General features: G+C 39.6%; 1 protein-coding gene and 1 long non-coding RNA gene across 2 annotated transcripts in view; one reads left to right on the top strand and one right to left on the bottom strand.

Moving 5' to 3' along the window:
- Nucleotides 1–8,593, top strand: part of LOC148583023 (uncharacterized) — a 31,781-nt gene extending 23,188 nt beyond the window's left edge. The window contains exon 3 of the long non-coding RNA XR_015909505.1: nt 8,231–8,593. This is a non-coding gene — a long non-coding RNA (uncharacterized LOC148583023). The remainder of the gene's footprint in view (nt 1–8,230) is intronic.
- A 6,178-nt stretch (nt 8,594–14,771) lies between these two features.
- LOC132165483 (EIN3-binding F-box protein 1) lies at nt 14,772–18,228 on the bottom strand. Its single transcript, XM_059576069.2, has 2 exons — nt 18,117–18,228; nt 14,772–17,425 (listed from the first exon to the last, which is right to left on the bottom strand). Exons 1-2 carry the CDS (start codon nt 18,139–18,141, stop codon nt 15,513–15,515), a joined length of 1,938 nt encoding a protein of 645 aa, XP_059432052.2. The 5' UTR covers nt 18,142–18,228; the 3' UTR covers nt 14,772–15,512.
- Between the last annotated feature and the right edge of the window lie 3,013 nt (nt 18,229–21,241).

Raw genomic sequence — 21,241 nt, 5'->3', positions numbered from 1 at the left:
AGCATTTAGAGAAGTCGCTAGGGTACTATGGGCTAAGCGGCCTTTCTTAAAGGGAATGCTTGGCCAAGGAGCAAGATGCTCCTAGGGCTCGAGTTAGTGCATTTTTTCTGGAGTCAGTCTTGGGGGAGTTGCTTGGTGGCTCAATCCCACCGTAGAGATGAGAGGCACAAGCGTTGTTTGCCCCCCTTATCGATAGTGGAGGTGTCGGGGATGGCATCAGGGGGTCCACAGGAGGCTTCTGGAGGTGTTCTTTCGGAAGGAAATTAGAGTTGTCCGACGAGAGAGTGTGCCTGGCAAATAGATAGAGATGCTCACCCCACGTAGGCCCAGGACACGAAGGGGTTTGGTCCATACTGGCAACGAATCTGCCCCACGAGGGGTTCGCCTAGATGAGCCTATGGCGGTTGCGAGGGGGATTGTGAGAGGAAGTGTTGCGTCTGGTGATGCAGCTGCCTGGCAAGTTTGAGATCCTCGTGGTCGACCTGGAAGAATCATTTTTCCCTCATACGCACCTTTTGCGGGATCTTCTTCGACCTCCAAAGGCTTAGGAGCACGCTTTGGCATGTCAAGATCGCTGTCAATGGGTGACCGTCCCATGCTGCCGATGGTGATCAGTGTGGATTTGTTGAAAATCACCATAAGTTCTTGTGCCCATGGTTTAGAGTCACTAGCTTCTTAGGGCGGAGCATTTGAAGTCGCTAGGGTACCGTGCGCTAAGTGGCCCTTTTGAAAGAGAATTCCCGTCCATGGAGTAGGAAGTTGTTAGGGCTCTAGTTAGTGCATTTTTTCTAGAGTCAGTCTTTGGGGAGTTGCCTGGTGGCTCGATCGCACCTCAGAGATGAAAGGTACAATCGTTGTTTCCCACCTCACCAATCATGGAGGTCTCGAGGATGGCATCGGGGGTCCACGTGAGGCTTCTGGAGGGGTTGTTCTTTCGAAAGGAAATTGGAGTGGTCCGGCGGGAGAGAGAGTGCCTGGCAAACAGATATAAACGCTCGCCCCACACAGGCTCAGGACACAGAGGGGTCTGGTCCATACTGGCGACGAATCTAGCCAACAAGGCGTTCGCCAAGATTATGGCCGCTGCGGGGGGATCGCGAGAGGAAGTGTTGCAGCTTCGTCCTCTGGTGATGCAGCAGCTTGGTAAGCCTGAGATCCTCGTGGTGGACTTGGAGGAATCATTTGTCCCTTGTACGCACCTTTCGCGCGATCTTCTTCAACCTCCAAAGGCTTAGGAGCACTCTTGGGCATTTCAAGATCGCAGTAAATGGGTGACCGTCCCTTGCTGTAGTTGGTGATCAGTGTGGCTTTGTCGAAAAACTCCACGAGTTCTTGTGCTCGTGGTTTAGAGTCATTGGCTCCTTAGGGCGGAGCATTTGGAGAGGTCGCTAAGGTACAGTGGGCTAAGCGGCCTTTCTTCAAGGGAACACTTGGCCAAGGAGCAAGATGCTCCTAGGGCTACAATTAGCGCATTTTTTCTGGAGTCGATCTTAGGGGAGTTCCCTGGTAGCTCAATCTTACCACAGAGATGAGAGGCACAAGGGTTGTTTGCCCACCTTACCAATAATGGAGGTGCCGAGGATGGCATCAGGTGGTCCACTGGAGGCTTCTGGAGGTGTTGTTCTTTCGAAAGGAAATTGGAGTGGTCCGACGGGAGAGAGAGTGCCTGGCAAACAAATATTGACGCTCTCCCCACACAGACCCAGGACATGTAGGGGTCTAGTCCATACCGACGACTAATATGGCCAACAAGGGCTTCGCTAAGATGAGTCTATTGTGGCTACAGGGGCGATCGCGAGTGAAGGTGTTGCACCTACATCCTCTGGGGATGTAGCAGCCTGGCAAGCCTGAGATCCTTGTGGTGGACTTAGAGGAATTATTTGTCCCTCGTATGCACCTTTCGCGAGATCTTCTTCCACCTCCAAAGGCTTAGGAGCAATCTTGGGCAAGTCAAGATTGTAGTCAATGGGTGACCATCCCTTGCTGCTGATGGTGATTAGTGTGAATTTTTCGGAAAACACCACGAGTTCTTGTGCCGTAGTTTAGAGTCACTGGCTGCTTAGGGCGGAGCATTTGGAGAAGTTGCTAGGGTACCGTTGGCTAAGCGGCCTTTCTGAAAGGGAATGCTTGGCCAAGGAGGAGGAAGCCGCTAGGGCTATAGTTAGCGCATTATTTTTGGAGTCAGCCTTGGGGAAGGTGCCTAGTGTCTCGATTCCACAATAGTGATGAGAGGCACAAGCGTTGTTTCCCCACCTCACCGATTATGGAGGTGTCGAGGACGACATCAGGGGGTCCAGGTTAGGCTTCTGGAGGCGTTCTTTCGAAAGGATATTGGTGTGGTCCGACAGGAGAGAGAGTGCCTGGCAAATAGATATAGACGCTTGCCCCACGCAGGCCAAGAACGCGGAGGGTTCTGGTCCATACCGGCAACGAATATGGCCAACGAGGGGTTCGCCAAGATGAGCCTATGGCGGCTGCGGGGGGAATCGCGAGAGGAAGTGTTGCAACTTTGTCCTTTGGTGATGTAGTAGCCGGGCAGGCTTGAGATCCTCGTGGTGGACTTGGAGGAATCATTTGTCCCTTAGACATACCATTCGCGGCATCTTCTTCGACTTCCAAAGGCTTAGGAGCACCTTTGGTCTTGTCAAAATCGCAGTCAATGGGTGACCATCCCTTGCTGCCGATGGTGATTAGTGTAGATTTGTTGGCAAACACCTTGAGTTCTTGTGCCTGTGGTGGGCAGGTTTCGTAGAGTCGCTCCCTATGCTGCCTATAGGTTCTCAGGTGGAGCTTAGCCTGACGAGGAGCAGCAAGCTGACGGAGTTGAGAGTGCAAGGGGTGCTCCTATGTGACTTGGTTCACCTGCGGAGCCGTCACGGGGGGGCCCCTTTGTCCCAATTGATGAGATCAACTGAGCAGTTCCCCCTATTTTGCGGGTCTCTACAGCCTACTCCAAAAGCGGTTGGCCATCCCCAGCGAATTGAGGTATTGTCTACCCCATTAACTAGTGAAAATTATGATTTGACAGCTCTTCTGGAGGTACAGGGGGGCTCATATGGCGGCCAATGTGATTTGCCTGTTTTAAGAGACTTTGTTGAGGCTCTGGCCTAGTTGCTACCACGAGGTCTTGTAGGACAGTGGAGATTACCAATGGACCTTACGCTGCCTGTGTGAGGTGTTGGCGCGGGCTACGTTTGAGGCTGTTGTGGTCTGCAGCGATCTAGCAGTGGTGCTTTATCAGTGAGGCTGCAGGCCATGGAGGTGGAAAATGTCGAGATCCATCGGAAAGTGGCTCGTTTGACTAGCGACCTGGAGGCCTTTCTTTTGGTGGAGGCAGTGTCAAAGTTGACGAGGGTGGAGATTAAGGGAGAGCAGCAAGGGTCTATGAACGTATGGCTATCACTGAGAGGATGTTGGGGTTGCTTCAAGACAAGTTGTCAACTGCGGGAGGCGGCGAAACAGTCATAGGTAGCTAGCTCCGCCACTTGCTTTGACAAGAAGAAAGAGGAATGAGTGGCGTAGAGTGAGGCTCGCCTACGAGACGAGATGTGTGATCGCCTGCAATTCCTTCAGGGTGTAGAACGGGGTTCGAAGGCTGAGGTTAGTTCCCCAAGGTCGGGATGAGTGTTGGTTTCATGGCTTTAGGAAGGGCTTTAAGATCTGCAAGTCTTTTTTCATCGGTCACTATGGCGAAATGAATATGGCTGTGCTAAGCTGGAGGGACTACTCCCCTAATGTTTGCATGAGGCTCGAATTGGTGAAGGATTGAATGTTGTTCCGCAATGAGTGTCCTACTTTTGAAAGGGGACTCAGTGGTGCCCCCAACCCTGATCTTTGTGACCCTACTCATGTCTTATTTAATAATAATATAGCATTACATGACTTTTCATTTTCTTTGCTTTGCCTTCTTCCTTGCGTTAAACTTGACCTATTTTAAAGCCGAAACAACTTCATAAACATGAGGCAAAATGTGTCGTGGTTAAAACGCATTTGATGCCTGAGTAATATGTAAAGATTGAGCAAAATTTATTACAATAAGAGTGAGTGATGAAACACCATTTAAAAATAGGAGTGGGAACATCGGTTATGGGAGAAAGAGGAGTGCATGGGTAATTACATTGTTTTGAGTACAAATGCAAAAGATGACTGATTGTGCTCGGCAGGATTTTTATCCAGTAGGTGGTCCTGCCCGACACTGTTTTTAAGTAGCCAAGCAAAGGACAACCACTCGTGTCTAGTGGGATACTGCCCTTGCCAACCCATGCAAGAGTTACGCCAACAACTTTGTTACGAAGTGAATTTAGTACGTGGGCTTGCATGGCATTGTTTTAAGTAGCCGACCAAGGGGCAACCACTCGTGTTAGGTGGGATACTACACTTGTCGACCCAAGCGGGAGTTATGCTGGCACCTTTGAAGATGCGATGCGAATTCAATAAGTGGGCTTGCCCGACACTGTTTTACGTAGCTGAGCAAGGGGCATGCACAACGGGATACTACCCTTGCTGACCCAAGCGGGAGTTATGCTATCACCTTTGAAGATGCGATGTCATAGAGGTCTAGGCGAAGTTGAATTACTTTTAGTATTGCCTTCGTCTTCTTGGTAGGTTCCTACAAGGTCCTTTGACGCTCAAGTTAGTTGTTTGCTCATTACATTGAGTATTTTGCAATAATGGAAACATACCTAAAGGATTCGGGATCTTTGGTTCATTTGACATCCCTGTCGACGCGTCCTTCTTCTGGCCAATGTTATCTTCCTTTAGGCCCGTCTCCAATGACTCCAACGACCCTTCGACGCTCAAGTCAATAACTATTTGCTTGCATTATGAATGAGAAAAGCATACCTAATGCCTTTCGCTTGGAATGACTTTACTGGTAGTGACAGTGGTCTCTCTCTACACATCCTTCTCGTGGCCAACGTTATTTTCTTGCATGGCAGTCCCCGGTGACTCTAGGGACCCTCTGACGCTCAAATCAGTAATTGCTCGCTTGCATTATGAAACTGAGAAGCATACTTGGTGTCTTTCGCTTGGAATGACTTTACTAGTAGTAATGGCGTAGGTGTTCCGCGTTCCACAAATGTGGTAATCGTTTGCCCTCCATCGTTTTGAGGTGATATGTTCTCGGTTGCTTGGACTCGATCACTCAATATGGGCCTTCCCATGGGGAGTCGAATCCTTCTGTTGGGTTTCTTGTGGCTAGGAATGTTTTCCAAAGGACAAGGTCTTCTTCTCAGAAGCTTCGATGCTTGGCTTTCTGCTTGTAGCACTTGGCCATCACCCTCTAGTATACTGCAATTTGCATGGCTGCTCTAGATCTTCATTCGTATCAGCATCATAATTGCTGGCATGAAGGCTAGAGCGTCCAATTTCCATAGGCATCATTGCCTCACTCCCAGAGGCCAAAGCAAAGGGGTTTCTCTTGTTGGCGTACGCACCGTCGTCCTGTAAGCTCAGAGCACTCCCAGGAGCTTGTTGGCCCATAGTCCCTTGGCTTGGTCGAGTCCAGCTTTGAGCATTTTGAAGATGGTCTTGTTGGTCGCTTTGGCTTAGCCGTTGGCTTGTGGGTGCGTTGGATGAGTAGTAGTTCTTAATCTGTAACTAAGAGCAACAATTACGGAACGCATGATTGTCGAATTGTTTTTTGTTGGGAAAACTTCACAAAGCCCACTTGAACACCCCCCCCCCCCCCCCCCCCCCCCCCCCCCCCCCTCTCACAAGGTGAACAATGACTGGAAACATAACTTATACAAGTGAATTTTTCAGTCATCACGTCTTAACGGGATTCAGGAATTGTTAAGACAAAAATAACAAAGGAAAGTAGGTATGAAGATCTGAAATTATTCACATTCTTAACAGGAAATGAATCGCGTCATAATGTTGAGAGTAAAATCTTCGCATTCCCGTCATGTTCACGGCCTAATGTCTCATCCAACAGGGTAGGCGGAGAGCAAAATCAGAAGTACCATCACGACTGCATTATGATGTGCCTTCCAACGAGGTAGGCCAAGAGCAAACTTGACATCTTGTCACTTGCTTGTTCTGACGTGCCATCCAACGGGGTTGGCCAAGAGTCATTCTGTAAGTCCCGTTACTTGCCCGTTCTAACGTACCATTCAACGGGGTTGGCTGAGAGCTATTTTGTAAGTCTCGTTACTTGCCCGTTCTGACGTGCCATCGAACGGGGTTGGTTGAGAGCCATTATGTAAGTCCAGCTACTAATCTGTTCTGATGTCCTTGTAACAGAAAACTCCTTTTGCACAAAATAGCTTGCAAACTCACATCAAGGTTTTAAAAACAACTCAAGAACGAATACAAACATTTGCATTGAATAAGGCTAAACTAAAACCTAACAAAGTTAATTTGTTGGAGGGGTCTCTCGTTGTGCTGGTTGTTTCTGGATTGCATGGTCACTATGGTTGATTTAGTCTCGTAGTAGGAAATGTTCTCATAGACGACACCACATTGATGGTACAATTTTCCAGCCTGGTGGACACTGAATGACGACAACCTACAAAACAAAGAGAAGAGAGTAAAAGTGCTTGATAGTGTGAGGCCTCGGGGGATAGCTCTAATGCTTAAGTCATCGATGTTCTTTTCTAGGTGTTTATGAAGTATTGTATGCTTAGAGAAAGATCCCAGAGAGCATACCTGGTTGGAGTCCCCTTCATGAATGTTTAGTTGACTTCTAAATTGTTCTATGCACTTATCAGCAATCCACTTTGAATTTATCACATGATTCTTGTACTTCCTTGTGCATGTATGTTTGGGTCTTATTAAGATTAACATGAAGGACCTGTCATCTTTTAACTGCCTCCCATAAATCCTGTAACAACACTAATCTTCTTTTCATATTATCACAACTCTAGTTTTGTCATTTTTCTTAAAATTTAAGTCCTTCCTTTTAAGTATATTAGAATTTCTAACAACATCTCAAAACTCATAGACATAAGCAAGTGTCATCCCCACATCCAAAACTAGATTGAGCAAATTATCTGGTTGAAATTGAACCCACGTAGTGACAAAACTATGCATGAATGTTCCCTCTTCCTCTTTATCACTACCACAAGGGGACTTCAATATATCACTCGTAGACATGTGTTTATAGTTATGACTCAATCAAGTTTGGGCACAAGGAACGTTATAAAGGCGAGAGTTAGCTTCAGTGTTGATGTTTTGGTTGGATATTTTATATGTTGCTGTATGAGTATTCAATTATGATGCTTTATGGTAGAATACGGTATTTGAAATAAATTGTTGAGAGCTACATAATTTAATGATTTTAATTCAAGGCAAGGGGATCTTTATCATTTAATCTATGAGAGTGGCAAAACTTGCATTGAGCATCATTGAATGAACAAAAAAAATTATTCAACAATTTATGTAATATTCTTGAAGCAAGAGGTGGATTAAAAGCCACAAAACACATGCTAGTAGACTAGAAAGTTGCAATGCGTTTTCATATCCTAGCTCATCACATAAATAATAGTCATAAAACACCAATTTAGGCACTCAGGAGAAACAATCAGTAGACATTTCAAAGATGTAGGTTTGTTTTTGCTTCCGTGAACATTTCATAGATGTTACATGTGATTATATGGTTACTAGTATAGTTTCTTAAGAAACCAGAGCCAGTTACAAAAAACTCTATAGATGAAAGTTGGAAATGGTTTAAGGTGTATTATAATGCACTTTTTCCTAAGTTTTATTCATACAATTATAGGATTACTAACTTATATTTTGTTTTTATATCAATAGAATTGTTAGGTGCACTAAACATACCATATATTAGGGTACTGAGGGTACCTTTATAAGATAAACCTAGTAGATGAAAATGGACTTCTGAAGAAGATATCAAACTTGTTCATGTTTTTGGTATAGCATTACAATGAAGGAAGCGATAAACAGTAGAATAAAGCTTCAACCTCGCTATCTTAAAATCTTGAAGGGGAAGCTCTCAAGAACATTACTAAATGTTGGGATAAAAGCAAAACCACATATAAAATAAACATTGAAGACTTTTGTTAATGATCTCCAAGTAGTCCGTACAATGTTGTGTGGCTGTAACACAAGCAAATTTGGGTGGGACAACATGAGAAAATGTGTTGTTGCTGAAGATGTTGTGTGGAAAGTATATGTGCAGGTAAAATTTTAACATATTACATGTTCTACATTTATATTATTATTGGTATAATCTATTAATTGGATATTATCTTATTTGATGGTCTTGTAGAGTAATAAAGGGGAAGCTGCTTTTAGAAACAAAGTTTTTCCACAATATGAGGAACTTTGCATTGTCTATGCAAAAGACGATGCTAGCAAAGATGGTCAAGTATGTGTTGACATGTATGAAGAGATACAAAATGACAGAAAAGGGATGAAGACAATATGGGCTAAGAACCAGTGTTATGTTATTTTAGGATGGTTGGATTATTTTTATAATCAAATTAGAATGATGTATTTTTATAATAAAGAGACGATTTAACATCCCTTCAAAAAAGAAATAATTCATTTCATCACATTATAGAAACTTTTCAGCTCAAGCCACATAATTTCTGTTCTCATTGGAAATAGACTCTGTATCTTGTTCTTTTAGTCGTTGGTGATGGGGATATTAAAAATTGATGTCCAGATATATTGGCCCTTATTTCAATCTTGGGTTGCATTTTCTGTCCATGGTAATGAATTTTACGGCATGTTAAAATTTGTGTTGAGATATACTGACCTCATTCCAGCCAAACACATAAAATTATAGCTTTTTTTTTTTTTTTTTCCTCGTTCTTCATTATTGGAAGGTATTTTCTGATCAATGGGCACAAGATTCCGTACCCAGGAAATTCAACCAAGAAGTACTTTCTTCTGTTTTTTTAAGCCAACCAAGAAGTACAAGATTCCACACTGAGATGTCTCTTCCCAAGCAGCTTGATTTATTGAGTAATCAGTTCACCAGTGACAGCATGTTACTGGTTGTGACACTTTGTACCATAAAGGATATGAATTTTTTCCTCCATAAATAATTAAAAGAGAAAATATACATTCACTCATTTTTAATGGTTAAAATCTCGACTAGTGATGAAATAATTTGTTGGAGTCGAATGTTACGCGAACAAGCACACTTTTAACATATAAAAATGCTATTTTTTACTATTTCAAGTATTGAAAATGTGAATTTATGGCTTACACATTGAAATGATAAGTTTATGAGTTATACATTGAACTATTGAAGTAATATGAGCCCTATAGTATATGATGGATTTTATGGCATATATTACTCAGCTTATTAACATGTGTTCAGTTTTTGGTACAGCCTGATCGGCGATGAGTTATCTGCAAAATAATATGAGCGTTAAAAGGTCATTGGTTTTGGCTGGAGATACTTCGATGCTTAAGTTAATATATTTGTCTAGAGTGAGAATAAAGTAATGAGCTTGAATATTGGGGAGATGGCTCGACCCCTTCACTTGATGTGTTGCGTCCATTTTATAGGGTTTTCTATATTCACTTTGCTATTGATGGTCCATGTTTATGTTAGTTGAGAGATTACAATTGGTAGTTGAGCGATAATGATGTTCCACACTTTGATGCTCATATAGTGGTTGACACAAAATCTCCAAAAATATTTAAAGTAGTTGAGTTGTTGTAGAACTCTATGTGGCTGTTTGAGGTAAGAGAAAAAGTAAATGACAAATTTGATCATAGTACAAGGAAAAAGAAAATACACAGTATAAAAAACTTCTGAAAGTATTGAGAAAAAGAATAGTAGAAATTAATCCCACAACAACCATACCAAAGCACGATCACGTGAAGGTGTGGGCATAACGAAGAACAGTCATATAAAGGTGTGCACTTCAGAATATTTTATAAGAAATAGTAAAAATTAACATTAAAGAGTAAAGAGCAAAAAGTTGTACAAAGAAAGAGTATTTTATGCATAGCATACTACAAATTTACAGAGCTTAATAGAAAGATTATTTGATGCCCAACATAGTACATAGTGTTAGATCTTGTGTGTTGGCTAAATTTGGTAAGAAAAATGGTGATCAAAGTGCAAAAAGTTCTTGGGTGTCCGGACAGGACACATAGCCATCCGGACGAACATTAGTGCCGCAAAGTGGTTATTTTTTCTGAGAGCCTCGTCTGCAAGCCGTCCGGACGAGATTGATGAACATGAAAACCCGAGAGCCTTGTCTGCAAGCTCGTCTACAAGCCGTCTGGACGTGCCGAGCCAAGAAAGCAAGTTAGCGATGTTTAGAAGTCTATCGGAAGAGTCTGATAAAGGAGAATTACGTGTGAAAAAGATTGTGAGCAAGGAAACAAGTTGTAGGCTTGTCAATCTTACAGAGCCAATGTTTTGCAAAGGGTTATAAGTGTCCCATGTCTGTAATCTCTGGATAATTTTCTTATAGTGATTTCCTGGATTTGGCTGCCCTGGAGAGATTTTACTTTTAAAACGGTTTCTAAAAGGTTTCCTCTTCGTCACCAAAATATTTGTGCCTGCTTGATTTTCTGCTTTACATATTTTGATGATTGATTGCTTGTTGCCTCTTATTTGTTAATTCCGCATTAATTGGTATTTGGAGTTTGCATAGCGTTTTTTAATTGGTATCAGAGCGGGTTCACTCCGTGAAGGATTAAATTCCTGAGTGAGATCCTTGACTCCTTTTTACTATGAATACGTCTTAGTTTTTTATCAGTGACTCTTATGGTTTTGATGAACTTAAAAATGTGTACAAGATTATCTCTGATAAGTATAGACAATTGTCCTACAAGTATAAAAAGATTTGTAAGAATTTTAAAGATCTAGAATAGGAAAAAGAATCCTTAATGACCAAATTGTCTAAATCACATGTCTTGATTGATTCTTTAAATTATGAGATTTCTATGCTTGATGAAAAGAATATATCACTTGATAATGATCTGAAAGATTCTAAAGAATTCTCACAAAAATTCTCTAGTGATAATCTGAAAAGTTTTTTCTATGTTGATAACAAGCATAGTATGATTGTTGATAATAGTGGTAGCTATACTTCACATGCTTCTAAATATGAAAGAAAGACCTTCTCTATTAAGCCTGTGAATATTAAAGAAGTCAAAGCTAATATAGTCTGTTTAGATAAGGGCAAAACTTCTTATTTGAATAATTGTGTGAACCCCAAATCCAAGACTTCTTCTAAGAAACAAACTCAAGCTAAGTTTGTTCCTACATGCTACCATTGTGGGATTATTGGTCACATCAAACCAAACTGTTTTCAGTTTAAATCCCAAAGACTTTGGAAAAACTCGGTTTCTCCTAAGAAAGAAAAATGTGATGTAGAGTCGTGTTTGCCTAGATCAAAGTCTAAATATATTCTTCCTCCTAAAAGACAACATTCTCAAAAGTTTGTTCCCACCTGTCATCATTGTGGCAAAGTTGGTCATATTCGACCAAATTGTTTTAATTTGAGACCCCATGTGCGTTATAAATCAGGTCCTAAGATTGTTAAAGAGTGGGTTAGGAAGGATTATACCATTTACCCATTGAGGAGGAGTGGTAGTGATCTCACTTTAATTTAGGAGAGTCAATAACATGCATAGGATTGGTTGTTTTGCATATTTTTGAATATCCTAGAGCATGTTGTTTTTCTTGCATTGTTTTTTTTTTTTTTTTTTTTGCTTTCGTGTTTATGCATTGCATTTTTTGGTTGTTACACTTTTTGTATGAAGAATGTATACATGGTTGTTTTGAGATTCTTGTTTTGAGGAAAATTCATAAAGGACTTTTCGAGAAATTCATATGTCATGATCTTTGAAAGGCTTATAGATCAGATGTTGTGTGCTGACCACCAAGATTTTTGTCTACATGCTAATGTTCATGAATGTATAATATCTTTTGAAGACCTATAAGTAGTTATTAAACAAAATCATTATTTTATAGTGGAACCTATAAGTTGTGATGAAAGTTTAATGCTAAATGACCTTTATGTATTGCCTGTTGTAATCTCAATTCAAACATGTTGTTTTTCTTTGCTGCCCTTCTTTGTGTTTTATTTGTGTTAATAAATTTTTTAGAAAGGTATTGTTGTTGCAAAGATGTTTGAAAAGTTAATATGGATATATGTTTTAAATGCTCTTTAATTGTTTAATTGGAAATCCTCTTAATTTATTTACTTATGGAATACACTTATCTTGCTTGAGTTGATTATCGTTATAATGAACTGTCATTGATCCATTCAAGTATGTGTTATTGTGGTACATTTTATTTATGCTATCTCTATACACTTAAGCTTCAAGAATGAACGTCAATCCATGACAAATTTGTTGTGTCGAACAAACCACATGCATAGGATGGATTTTCTTTGGGTTAAAATTGACCAAATCTTGATTGAACTTAGAACCTATAAATTACAGATCAAACCGTTATGTCTTGTACGTCAATATTATGAAAGACACGTCCTCAAAAAGAAAATTTAAAGTGAAATGTGCAAAATGCCAAAATATTCAAAAAAAGAAATTTTCACTGTGTCAATTTTTGTGCTTTGACTCGTCCAAAATTAAAATTCCGAATGTAGCTTTGAGCTTTGTGATAAGATTAAGGGGGAGAATATTGGATGAGGGTGCAATTTGGAAGTTTGGCTCGTAATTTTAATTTTGGAAGTTTTTTGTGCTTTGGCTCGTCCAAATCATAGTAAGGTTTGACTTCTAACCTAATAAGTTATGAATTTCTTTCATATGATTTGGAAGTTTTAATGTACTTTCTTTGTCAATATATGTTTGTCCATTGCTTGGCTCTTGATTGTAGCTTATCACACACAACATATATAGCATGAATAATGATGATACATAATGGTATGACATGAGTTGCAACAATAATTTTTTTTATTCATCTTTTGATACTCTTACATGCTTTGGGTATATTTGGCACATTCAACAAGAGTTTATCCTAATCTGCAATTTCTAATCATTTATTAGATATACTTTTCTTATGAATACTCCTGTTCTTAAAAATTTTTTCCTCATTGATAATGAGTCATACATTGAGGGGGAGTTTTGTTCTTCATGATACTGCATTCTATACTTCATACATTTTTCAAATTTTGATCATGCGTATTTTTTATTTGGTGATATCCTTAAACATTCATGCTCCCCATATGTTTTGATGAGTTTTGTGTGTGTTTCAGGAAACATGAGACCTTTTGTCAATTTGTGACAAAAAGGGGGAGTAAAAATATTGGGGAGATGATGCCTATTGATTTTGTCATCAAATTGTTAAAGGGGAAGTTTGTTAGTTCTTATGTGTTGGCTAAATTCGGTAAGCAAAATGGTGATCAAAGTGCCAAAAGTTCTTGGGCGTTTGGACGGGACACATAGCCGTCCAGCAGAACATCAGTGCTACAAAGTGGTTATTTTTCTCAAGAGCCTCATCTGCACCTTCCTCTGCAAGCTGTCCTAATGAGATTGATGAACATGAAAACCCGAGAGCCTTGTTTGCAAGCCTTCCGGATGCACCGCGCCAAGAAAGCAAGTTAGCGATGTTTACCCGAGTTTGCCCTAGAGCCCGTTCGGACGAGCACCCTCCTCATCCGGACAGCAGTGTACGAGAACTTAGTTTTCTCGTGTTATTCAAGCCCTGTTCGGACGAGCTCATTTACCGTCCGGACGGCCCGTAGGTTTTAGGTCTATTTTACAATGTATTTGAGTTCTACCTAGATTATGGGTCCTTAGGCTTTATATATAGATCTCTACAGATCTGCATAGGTACGAATTTTCTACCCTATAGTTCATCAGAGGCTGTGCTAAGAAAAAGTTTATGTTGTGAGGTAAATCGTCTCTCTTAGAGTATTTGTTAGTTTGATTTGTACGCTTCATTGAGAAGTCTATCAGAATGGTTCAGTAAAGAAGAATCACGTGTGAAGAAGATTGTGAGCAAGGAGACGAGTTGTAGGCTTATAGGCTTGTCGATCTTATAGAGCCAAGGTCTTACAAAGGGTTGTAAGCGTCCCCGTGTCTATAATTTCTGGATAATTTTCTTATAGTGATTTCTTGGGTTTGACTACCTCGGAGAGGTTTTACTTTTAGAACGGTTTCTAAAAAGTTTCATCTTCGTCACCAAAATATCTGTCTGCTTGATTTACTATTTTACATATTTTGGTGATTGATTACATGTTTCCTCTTATTTGTTAATTCCGCATTAATTGGTATTTGGAGTCTGCATAGCATTTTTCACATAGTTACCAAGTTTCAAAGAGAAAGTACATATTTTGAACATACCACGTTAAAGAGTTTATGTCAGGCATACTAGAGTAAATAATTTCAAAAAGAAAGAGTTATACATAGTATGATGATGTGTTTTAATGAGAAAGTGTTTGATTTATGTTGCAAAAAGAAAACAATGTTATTTCAACTACGTTTTAAATTGAGCTCACCTCACCTCAACACCGATTTGAATTGTTGTTTACTTACTGAGTCGTAGAAAATGGGCCAAATAGATGATAGCCCTACTCTCCGAAAAGATTTTTAGATGCATAATTTTTATTAGGGCAGTCACAGCAACTTTCTTATAACATCTTATTTTCCTAAATACAGGGAAAATCTCAAATCTCTCCCTCTCTAAAATATAGGGGGGAGTAGCCTCTCACTTGGAAGAGGTTAGGAAAAGCTCTCTCTAAAAGTTGTCACAGCTGAGTTAGCTACTATGCCATTCTTAAATCTTTCCCTCAACGCCAAGGCTTAAGAGTGCAAATTTCGAATATGAAATATCACATAATGCCATTTCTTTCCCGAAAGAGAAGTAAATATCAATAAGAAGGGCAGATAGCCCCATTTCATGCAAATTAACGTAGTTGCCCGAATACAATTCATAAGGAGGAGAAGCCTGCAAAACCAAGAACAGTGTGAAAAGTTACAAAAAACAACCAACAAGGTTGTCATGGCAGACCTAATGGCCTCTGCCACCACCACTGCAGCCCATAAATCTGCGGCATTTCATGCTTACAACTGCACAAAGCAACCAAACACTAGACACGAGTAACTAACTTAAGACTGAATCTGACAACAGACTCTGTGAGACTGGAAATAAACAAAAACAGCTTGAACACTATCAAAGACCGTGTGAAGAAGCTAAAAACCACTGGGAATAGAAGATCCAGCAAAACAAAACCGGGAAGTGAGGACCTCAAACCAGGGACTTGGTAACTGTATTCTCGGGAAACATGGCCATAAAAGAAGCCCCCCACATCAGTGGGGAGCTAAATAGCTGAAACAAGCTTTCCCATGTCAAGAAAGCCTGCTAAAAAAGGATGGAAGAAGATCTGCCACATTCCCCTGGAAAACAACCAAGCCACTAAGCTACCGGCACCTCACTGCTGATAGGCTAAAAACGTATGTTGACTGCTGCTACCCGTGTGAGTTGAGAGTACGAGCCTTATGCATCTACTATTTGTCGAGTCAAAACAGAGTTGTTGGATTTCCTAATCTGGTTCAACATCTTTATAACTGCCTCTTTGATCCATCAAATAAGAGTTAATGTCCATCCCTGGTTAGGAAAGGATATCACATCTCCACAAGCTCTCCACGAGCAGCTCGACTGTGCTACAGCTGATTGAGTTGCAGTGCTGGAGATTCAGCCCCACCAGTGTCTTACCCAATTTCTCCAGGTAAGGCAAGCTCTTGTTTGATACTTCAGAACAACCCGACAAAGAGAGGACCTGCAAATTGAGCTGCTCAGCACAGGAAAGTATTTTGATGCCAGAATCTGTGATTCCACACTTTGACACATCTAGATCATTGAGTACCAAGCAATTGTCTGCGACTGACACCAAGCTAGCATCAGTAATCTTCCTGCATCCCTCAAGATTCAGGAGTTCCAGGGTCCCGCCATGTAGCCTAGTCAAGGCCAAAATTACTTCATCTGTCAAATTCAAGCAGCCGCTAAGTATTACCTTGACAAGTCCTGCCTCAGCGCTCTCTAGAACAGGGAGAAGCCCAGCATCGGTTATTCCATAGAGCCCAGTCAGGTCTAGATACTGAATCTGAGGGCATAGCTTACCCACCATAGCCAGGCTAGCAGTACCAAATCCGGGGCAGTTTCGTATGGACAAGGATCGAAGAGAGATGCAGGGAGAGGGCAAAGGAAATCCCAAAGTCATATCCCTGATTCCCATGCACTTCACTAGGGTAAGAGACTTCAACTTTGTTCCAAAGTTTGAGATGGCACCAATAATCCCTAATTGGGTAACCCTGTTACACTCTTCCAGCTGCAGGCTCTCTAGTGATCCTGCCGCTTTGGCAAAAGCTACCAGTCCATCGTTGGACACAAAGCAGCACTTGCGAAGGCATATCTGCTTCAGGTTGATGCATCCCTTGCCAATGGCTTCAAGACCCACATCTGTTATACCCCGACAAGAAGTGACTGTCATTGACACCAGTTTTTGCAGACCCTGAGCAATACCCATGACCCAAAAACCCTTCTCACTAACATTTTGAAGACCACTAAGGACTAGATTTGTAATGTCTTTTCCATAGTGCCCAAGCACGGCAAGGGAGAAGTCGGAGATGTTCAAGGTCTGAAGCTTTACCTTTGACAGCAGAGGAGCTGATGACAATAGACTTGATACTCCATGATCGCTAACAAGGGGGCAATCTTTCAAAGAGATAGACTGCAGCTTGGGGCAAAACCTTCCAATAGCTTGCAAGCCTTCGTTCCCAATTTTTGAACATGATTCAATATTCAATGAAATCAAATTAGGACAGTTCTTGGCAATTGCACTCAAGCCCTTGTTAGAAATCGAGGGACACTCACAAAAGTCAAGCTTCTCCAACAAATGGCATCCTTTTGCTATCTCAGATAGGCCATCATCCCCAACAGAAGAAATATTCCACAAGGAAAGAGCCTTGAGAGATGGGCAACAGCGGGCTACAGCTGAGAGGCCAAGGGTGGTGACCCCACGAAGAGAGTTGCTTCCTCGGATCGACAGCTTTCCCAGTCCCCCACGGCCTCTGGTTCCAACTGCAATTGCAGCAAGTCTAACATCGGTAGCTTTCTTCCCTTCCAAACACCTCGTAAGGTATCCATCACTTTCCAAATCCTGATCTTCATTACCGGTGACCATATCAACATTATCAGAAACCGGCACCTCCTTGTGAATGTCATCAGCCTTACGGATACTGCTCAGAAGCATAAGCCAACGCTTGGAGACACAAGCACAGGAGCTCCTCTCTTTGCCTTCAGGGACGCGTCTGAATATCTCAAAAAGGCATTCCTCAGGAAGAACGTCAATGGATGGTTTCTTGTCCTCCTCAAACTCATTTCCCCCAAAGACAAATGGGGCACTGATCCGAGCCCGCTTGCAAGGAGGTCGGTACACATCCACATGGGAACCAATTGAGAACAAGCGACCCAAATCCACAGGATTCGAGTAAAAAGAACCGCCAGGATAGAATTCATCATCGCCTGAAAACCCAGTGGCAAAAACTAATATCAGCTAAAACTGTCCACACAAATTTGCTTGTTTGTTTTTTATTCTTTTTTGGCTCAAGCACACAAAATTGTTTAAAACTAGCTAAATCTCAAAACGGTTTCTATTATGCTATTACTAAAGAAGATCTAAGCTTCACCAAGCATATTATGATATCCCGGGGGGGTATATTTTCCAAAGAGAATTGAATAAGGATCTATCATTGAATCTAAGCGTAATGTACCATAAACGTTTTCTTAAAACAAGTCCATCTTGCTGTACCTAAAAACCTCGTACTTGGTGTTCCCATAGGGGAACGACTCCCACAGAGAGAGAGAGAGAGAGAGAGAGAGAGAGACCCCCAAGGATGAATAGCATAACACTAACACAATAAATCAACAAGTATTTTGTGCTTCAAAAAATTTGCAATTACTCATCCAAACCATATTATCTACAGATCAGTGACAATCCCAATGATTCTTATCGAAAATACACTCAGGATCTCAAGCTAAGAGCACGCAGATCAATACAAATAGGCAAAACCAGACTAGGAACCAGCACTAACCCATTAAAATCAAACAAAAATAAAGAATACCCACCAAGCCAAATCCACCAAGAATCAATCATCCACCAGAAAATAAACAAAAGAAACAAAGAAAAAACCAGCAAACACCCAGAAAAGCTTACCACGGCAGTTGACGAGGGTCGGCATGAGCAAAGACTAATAATCCACAAGAATAATCCAAATCCAGACCACGTCTTCGTGCAAAACCCACAACTCAAACCAAAAAGAAGATTAATTATTATCGCAACAAGAAGGCTCAAGAGCATTTGAAACCCCAACCAGTAGGGCAAAAAGGAGAAAGAAGAAGACGGAATGGAAGCTTTGGGACTTAACGGATGTGCATGTATTTGTGTCCGCAACGGCAAAATGTTTTATATATATATATTCGAAAAAGCGAAAGAATAGGTGTCACTCTCAGAGGCTCATTCAGGTACCTCGCTGCCTTTGTCAACATGCAAAATTCAATGTATCTTTCTCCAAAACTGCTCATTCAGGCCACAGGTTCCAACCGCCACCTCAGCATCTGCAGAGCCAGAAACCGGAAACCGGAAACCGGAAACTGCCTTTTTTGTATTTCTTGAATTTTCAGCTGACCTCGGTTTATGATTTTTTTTTTTTTTTTTTTTTAGAAGAACAAAAATATTTAATGTAGAAGGTAATTAAGTCTGTAATATAATTGCTGCGTGCATTTGCGCATAATTATAATTGGAAGGATACAGCTCTAATTTGAGGTCAACTTGGAACGAACTTTTTTTAAATTTTTTAATTTTAAAAAATAACAAATTAACAAATTAAAAAAAATTCTTAAGCAATAATTTTTATTTTGGTCATTCTTTTAATTGGTATTTTTAAAAAAAATAAAAATTGTATTTTTATTCATAATAATGACCAATTTTTTAAAAAAATGGTCATTATTACGAAGAAAAATACAATTTTTATTTTTTTTTAAAAAAAAAAAAACCAAATGAAAGAATGACCAAAATAAAATTTTTTGCTTCAGAAACTTTTTTTTTTATTATTTTTTTTTATTTTTTAAATTAAAAAATAAGAAAAAAGTTTCTAAAGTAAAATACAGCTTTTATTTTTTAAAAAAATATATCAAAAATAAGAATAACCAAAATAAAAATACCATAAATTAAAGATTTATGGTATATTTGGTTAAGATAAATGATATAGGTATTTTTAAGTGCATAATTTCAAGTGCGCACTTTGTGATGTGATAGTAAAAATTATCATTAAATTTAAAATTTAATGGTAATTTTTACTCACACATCAAGTAGTGTGTACGTCAAGTTGTACATGCATATAGCATTTCTTTTTGGTTAAAAGCATTTGGTCCAGACTCTAATAATCTTCGTAACTTTTTGAAGTCGTACATTGCAATACGATTACCGTATAACTAAGATATCGTGAAATTAAACATTAGCATTTGAATCAAAAACAAAAAATCAATGGTTAATTTTCAATGACACAGTGTCTCAATTATATGCCAGTTATATAAAACTCTACTAAATACTATTTCACTTAATAAATATTCCCCAATATTTTACTCCTCCAAGAAAGAAAACAAAGAGGTCATTGTAGTGGATGAATGTATCATCATGAACATTCAATTGGTTTATTAGTATTATACATCAAATGCGGTCCCAATTTCTTGCGTTAAAAATTACATTGAACGATAAGAATCTAATATAAGATAGAGTAATGCTATAAATTATATTTGTATCTTACAACTATTTTACAATATTAGTGTAACAATCACAATCAACTCTTAAATCGCTCCTTATTAACAAAAAAAAAAAACTAATTGTGACGTCAAATATAGCATATAATATTTAGTATTTTTTTTTTCTTGTTTTGTTTTGTTGTTTAGAAAGACGGAAAGAACAAGTAAAATAGTTGGAAGTTTGGAAACATACATAAAATAAAACTATTCGAAGAACCTAATTGTCACCACTAGAAAACAAAATATCATTATCGATCCTCATAATTTGAGATGAGATAAAGGGACAAGTTGAGAAGGTGTATACTTTTTGGAAGTTTTGGTTAATTGTATTTAGCCCACAACTCATGGCTAAGTCTTCAGAAGAAGCCACGGGGTGCTTTTCTATGACAACTGTACCCAGCAACTAGTCATTTGTTTTTCCTCCTAATTTAACCTTATAAATAACTACTTTCTACGAGATTTGGGTTATAATTATAAACATTCTTGTCTTTGTCTAATCCTTTTTTATCTTTTTGGCTTATCGGATAAGGTTTCTCTACCACATTAATTCTCAAGGACCAAACAAAAGATATGACTTTTTGAAAAGAAGATGATGCCTAGTAATTGTAAAAAGAGAATTTCCATGCTTTTTTTTAAAAAAAAGAAGATTATTGACACCTATTAAGCTTTAACTATAAGCATTTGTCTAATCACTTTCATGTGATAAGATTCATGTAAATCATGGTGGTTATGGAAAGATTTTGCATTCCCACTATTGCTACTGCAATTATTGCTAATGCTATTAGCAAATTTGGATTTAGCGCACCGGGTGCAATAGCTCTGATCTGAGCCACTCATTTAGAATGAAAAATCTAAACCACTACGATATAAGAGAAAAGAAAGAAAAAGTTGGCTTAAAATGAATGAGTGTGACGTACATCAGAATGGTTCAGCCACCCTCAATAATCACCTTGATAGTTTGCACGTCATTCACGTTTACTCATTTGTCAAAATGAGTGGTTCGATCACCCTTAATAGGCACCCTAATAGCTTGTACGCCACTCACATGAATTATAACTCACCTTTTTCTTTTTCTTTTAAATTATTAGTTATAATGAGTCATTCATTTAAATCAAAACTTTTGCATCAGATCTCATTCAGTATACATATATCACTTGTCATTCCTTCAATAATGTATGAAATTTGATTAGAAAATCTAGCACACCGGGTGCAATAGCTCTAATCTAATCTACTCAGTTAGAATGAAAAATTCAAATGGCTACCATATATGATAGAAAAAAAACAAGTAGCATGTAAATACTAAAGTGGTTCGGTTACTTCTAATGACCACTCGAATGGCTTGCACGCCACTCATATTAAAGTGAGTCAACCGCCTCTAATAACCACTTTGATGACTTGCATGCCATTCGAATTTACTCATTTTGACAAATGAGTGATTTGGTCACTCTAAATATATAGGCATTTTCATGACTTGCATGTCACTCACATAAAATTTAACCCACCTTTTTCTTTTTATCTTTT

Source organism: Corylus avellana, chromosome 11 (genome assembly GCF_965113065.1).
Source record: "Corylus avellana chromosome 11, dhCorAvel1.hap1.2, whole genome shotgun sequence".
Lineage (NCBI taxonomy): Eukaryota > Viridiplantae > Streptophyta > Magnoliopsida > Fagales > Betulaceae > Corylus > Corylus avellana.
Note: the sequence above shows the minus strand (reverse complement) of the source record. Positions and strands in the feature narration are given on the sequence as shown.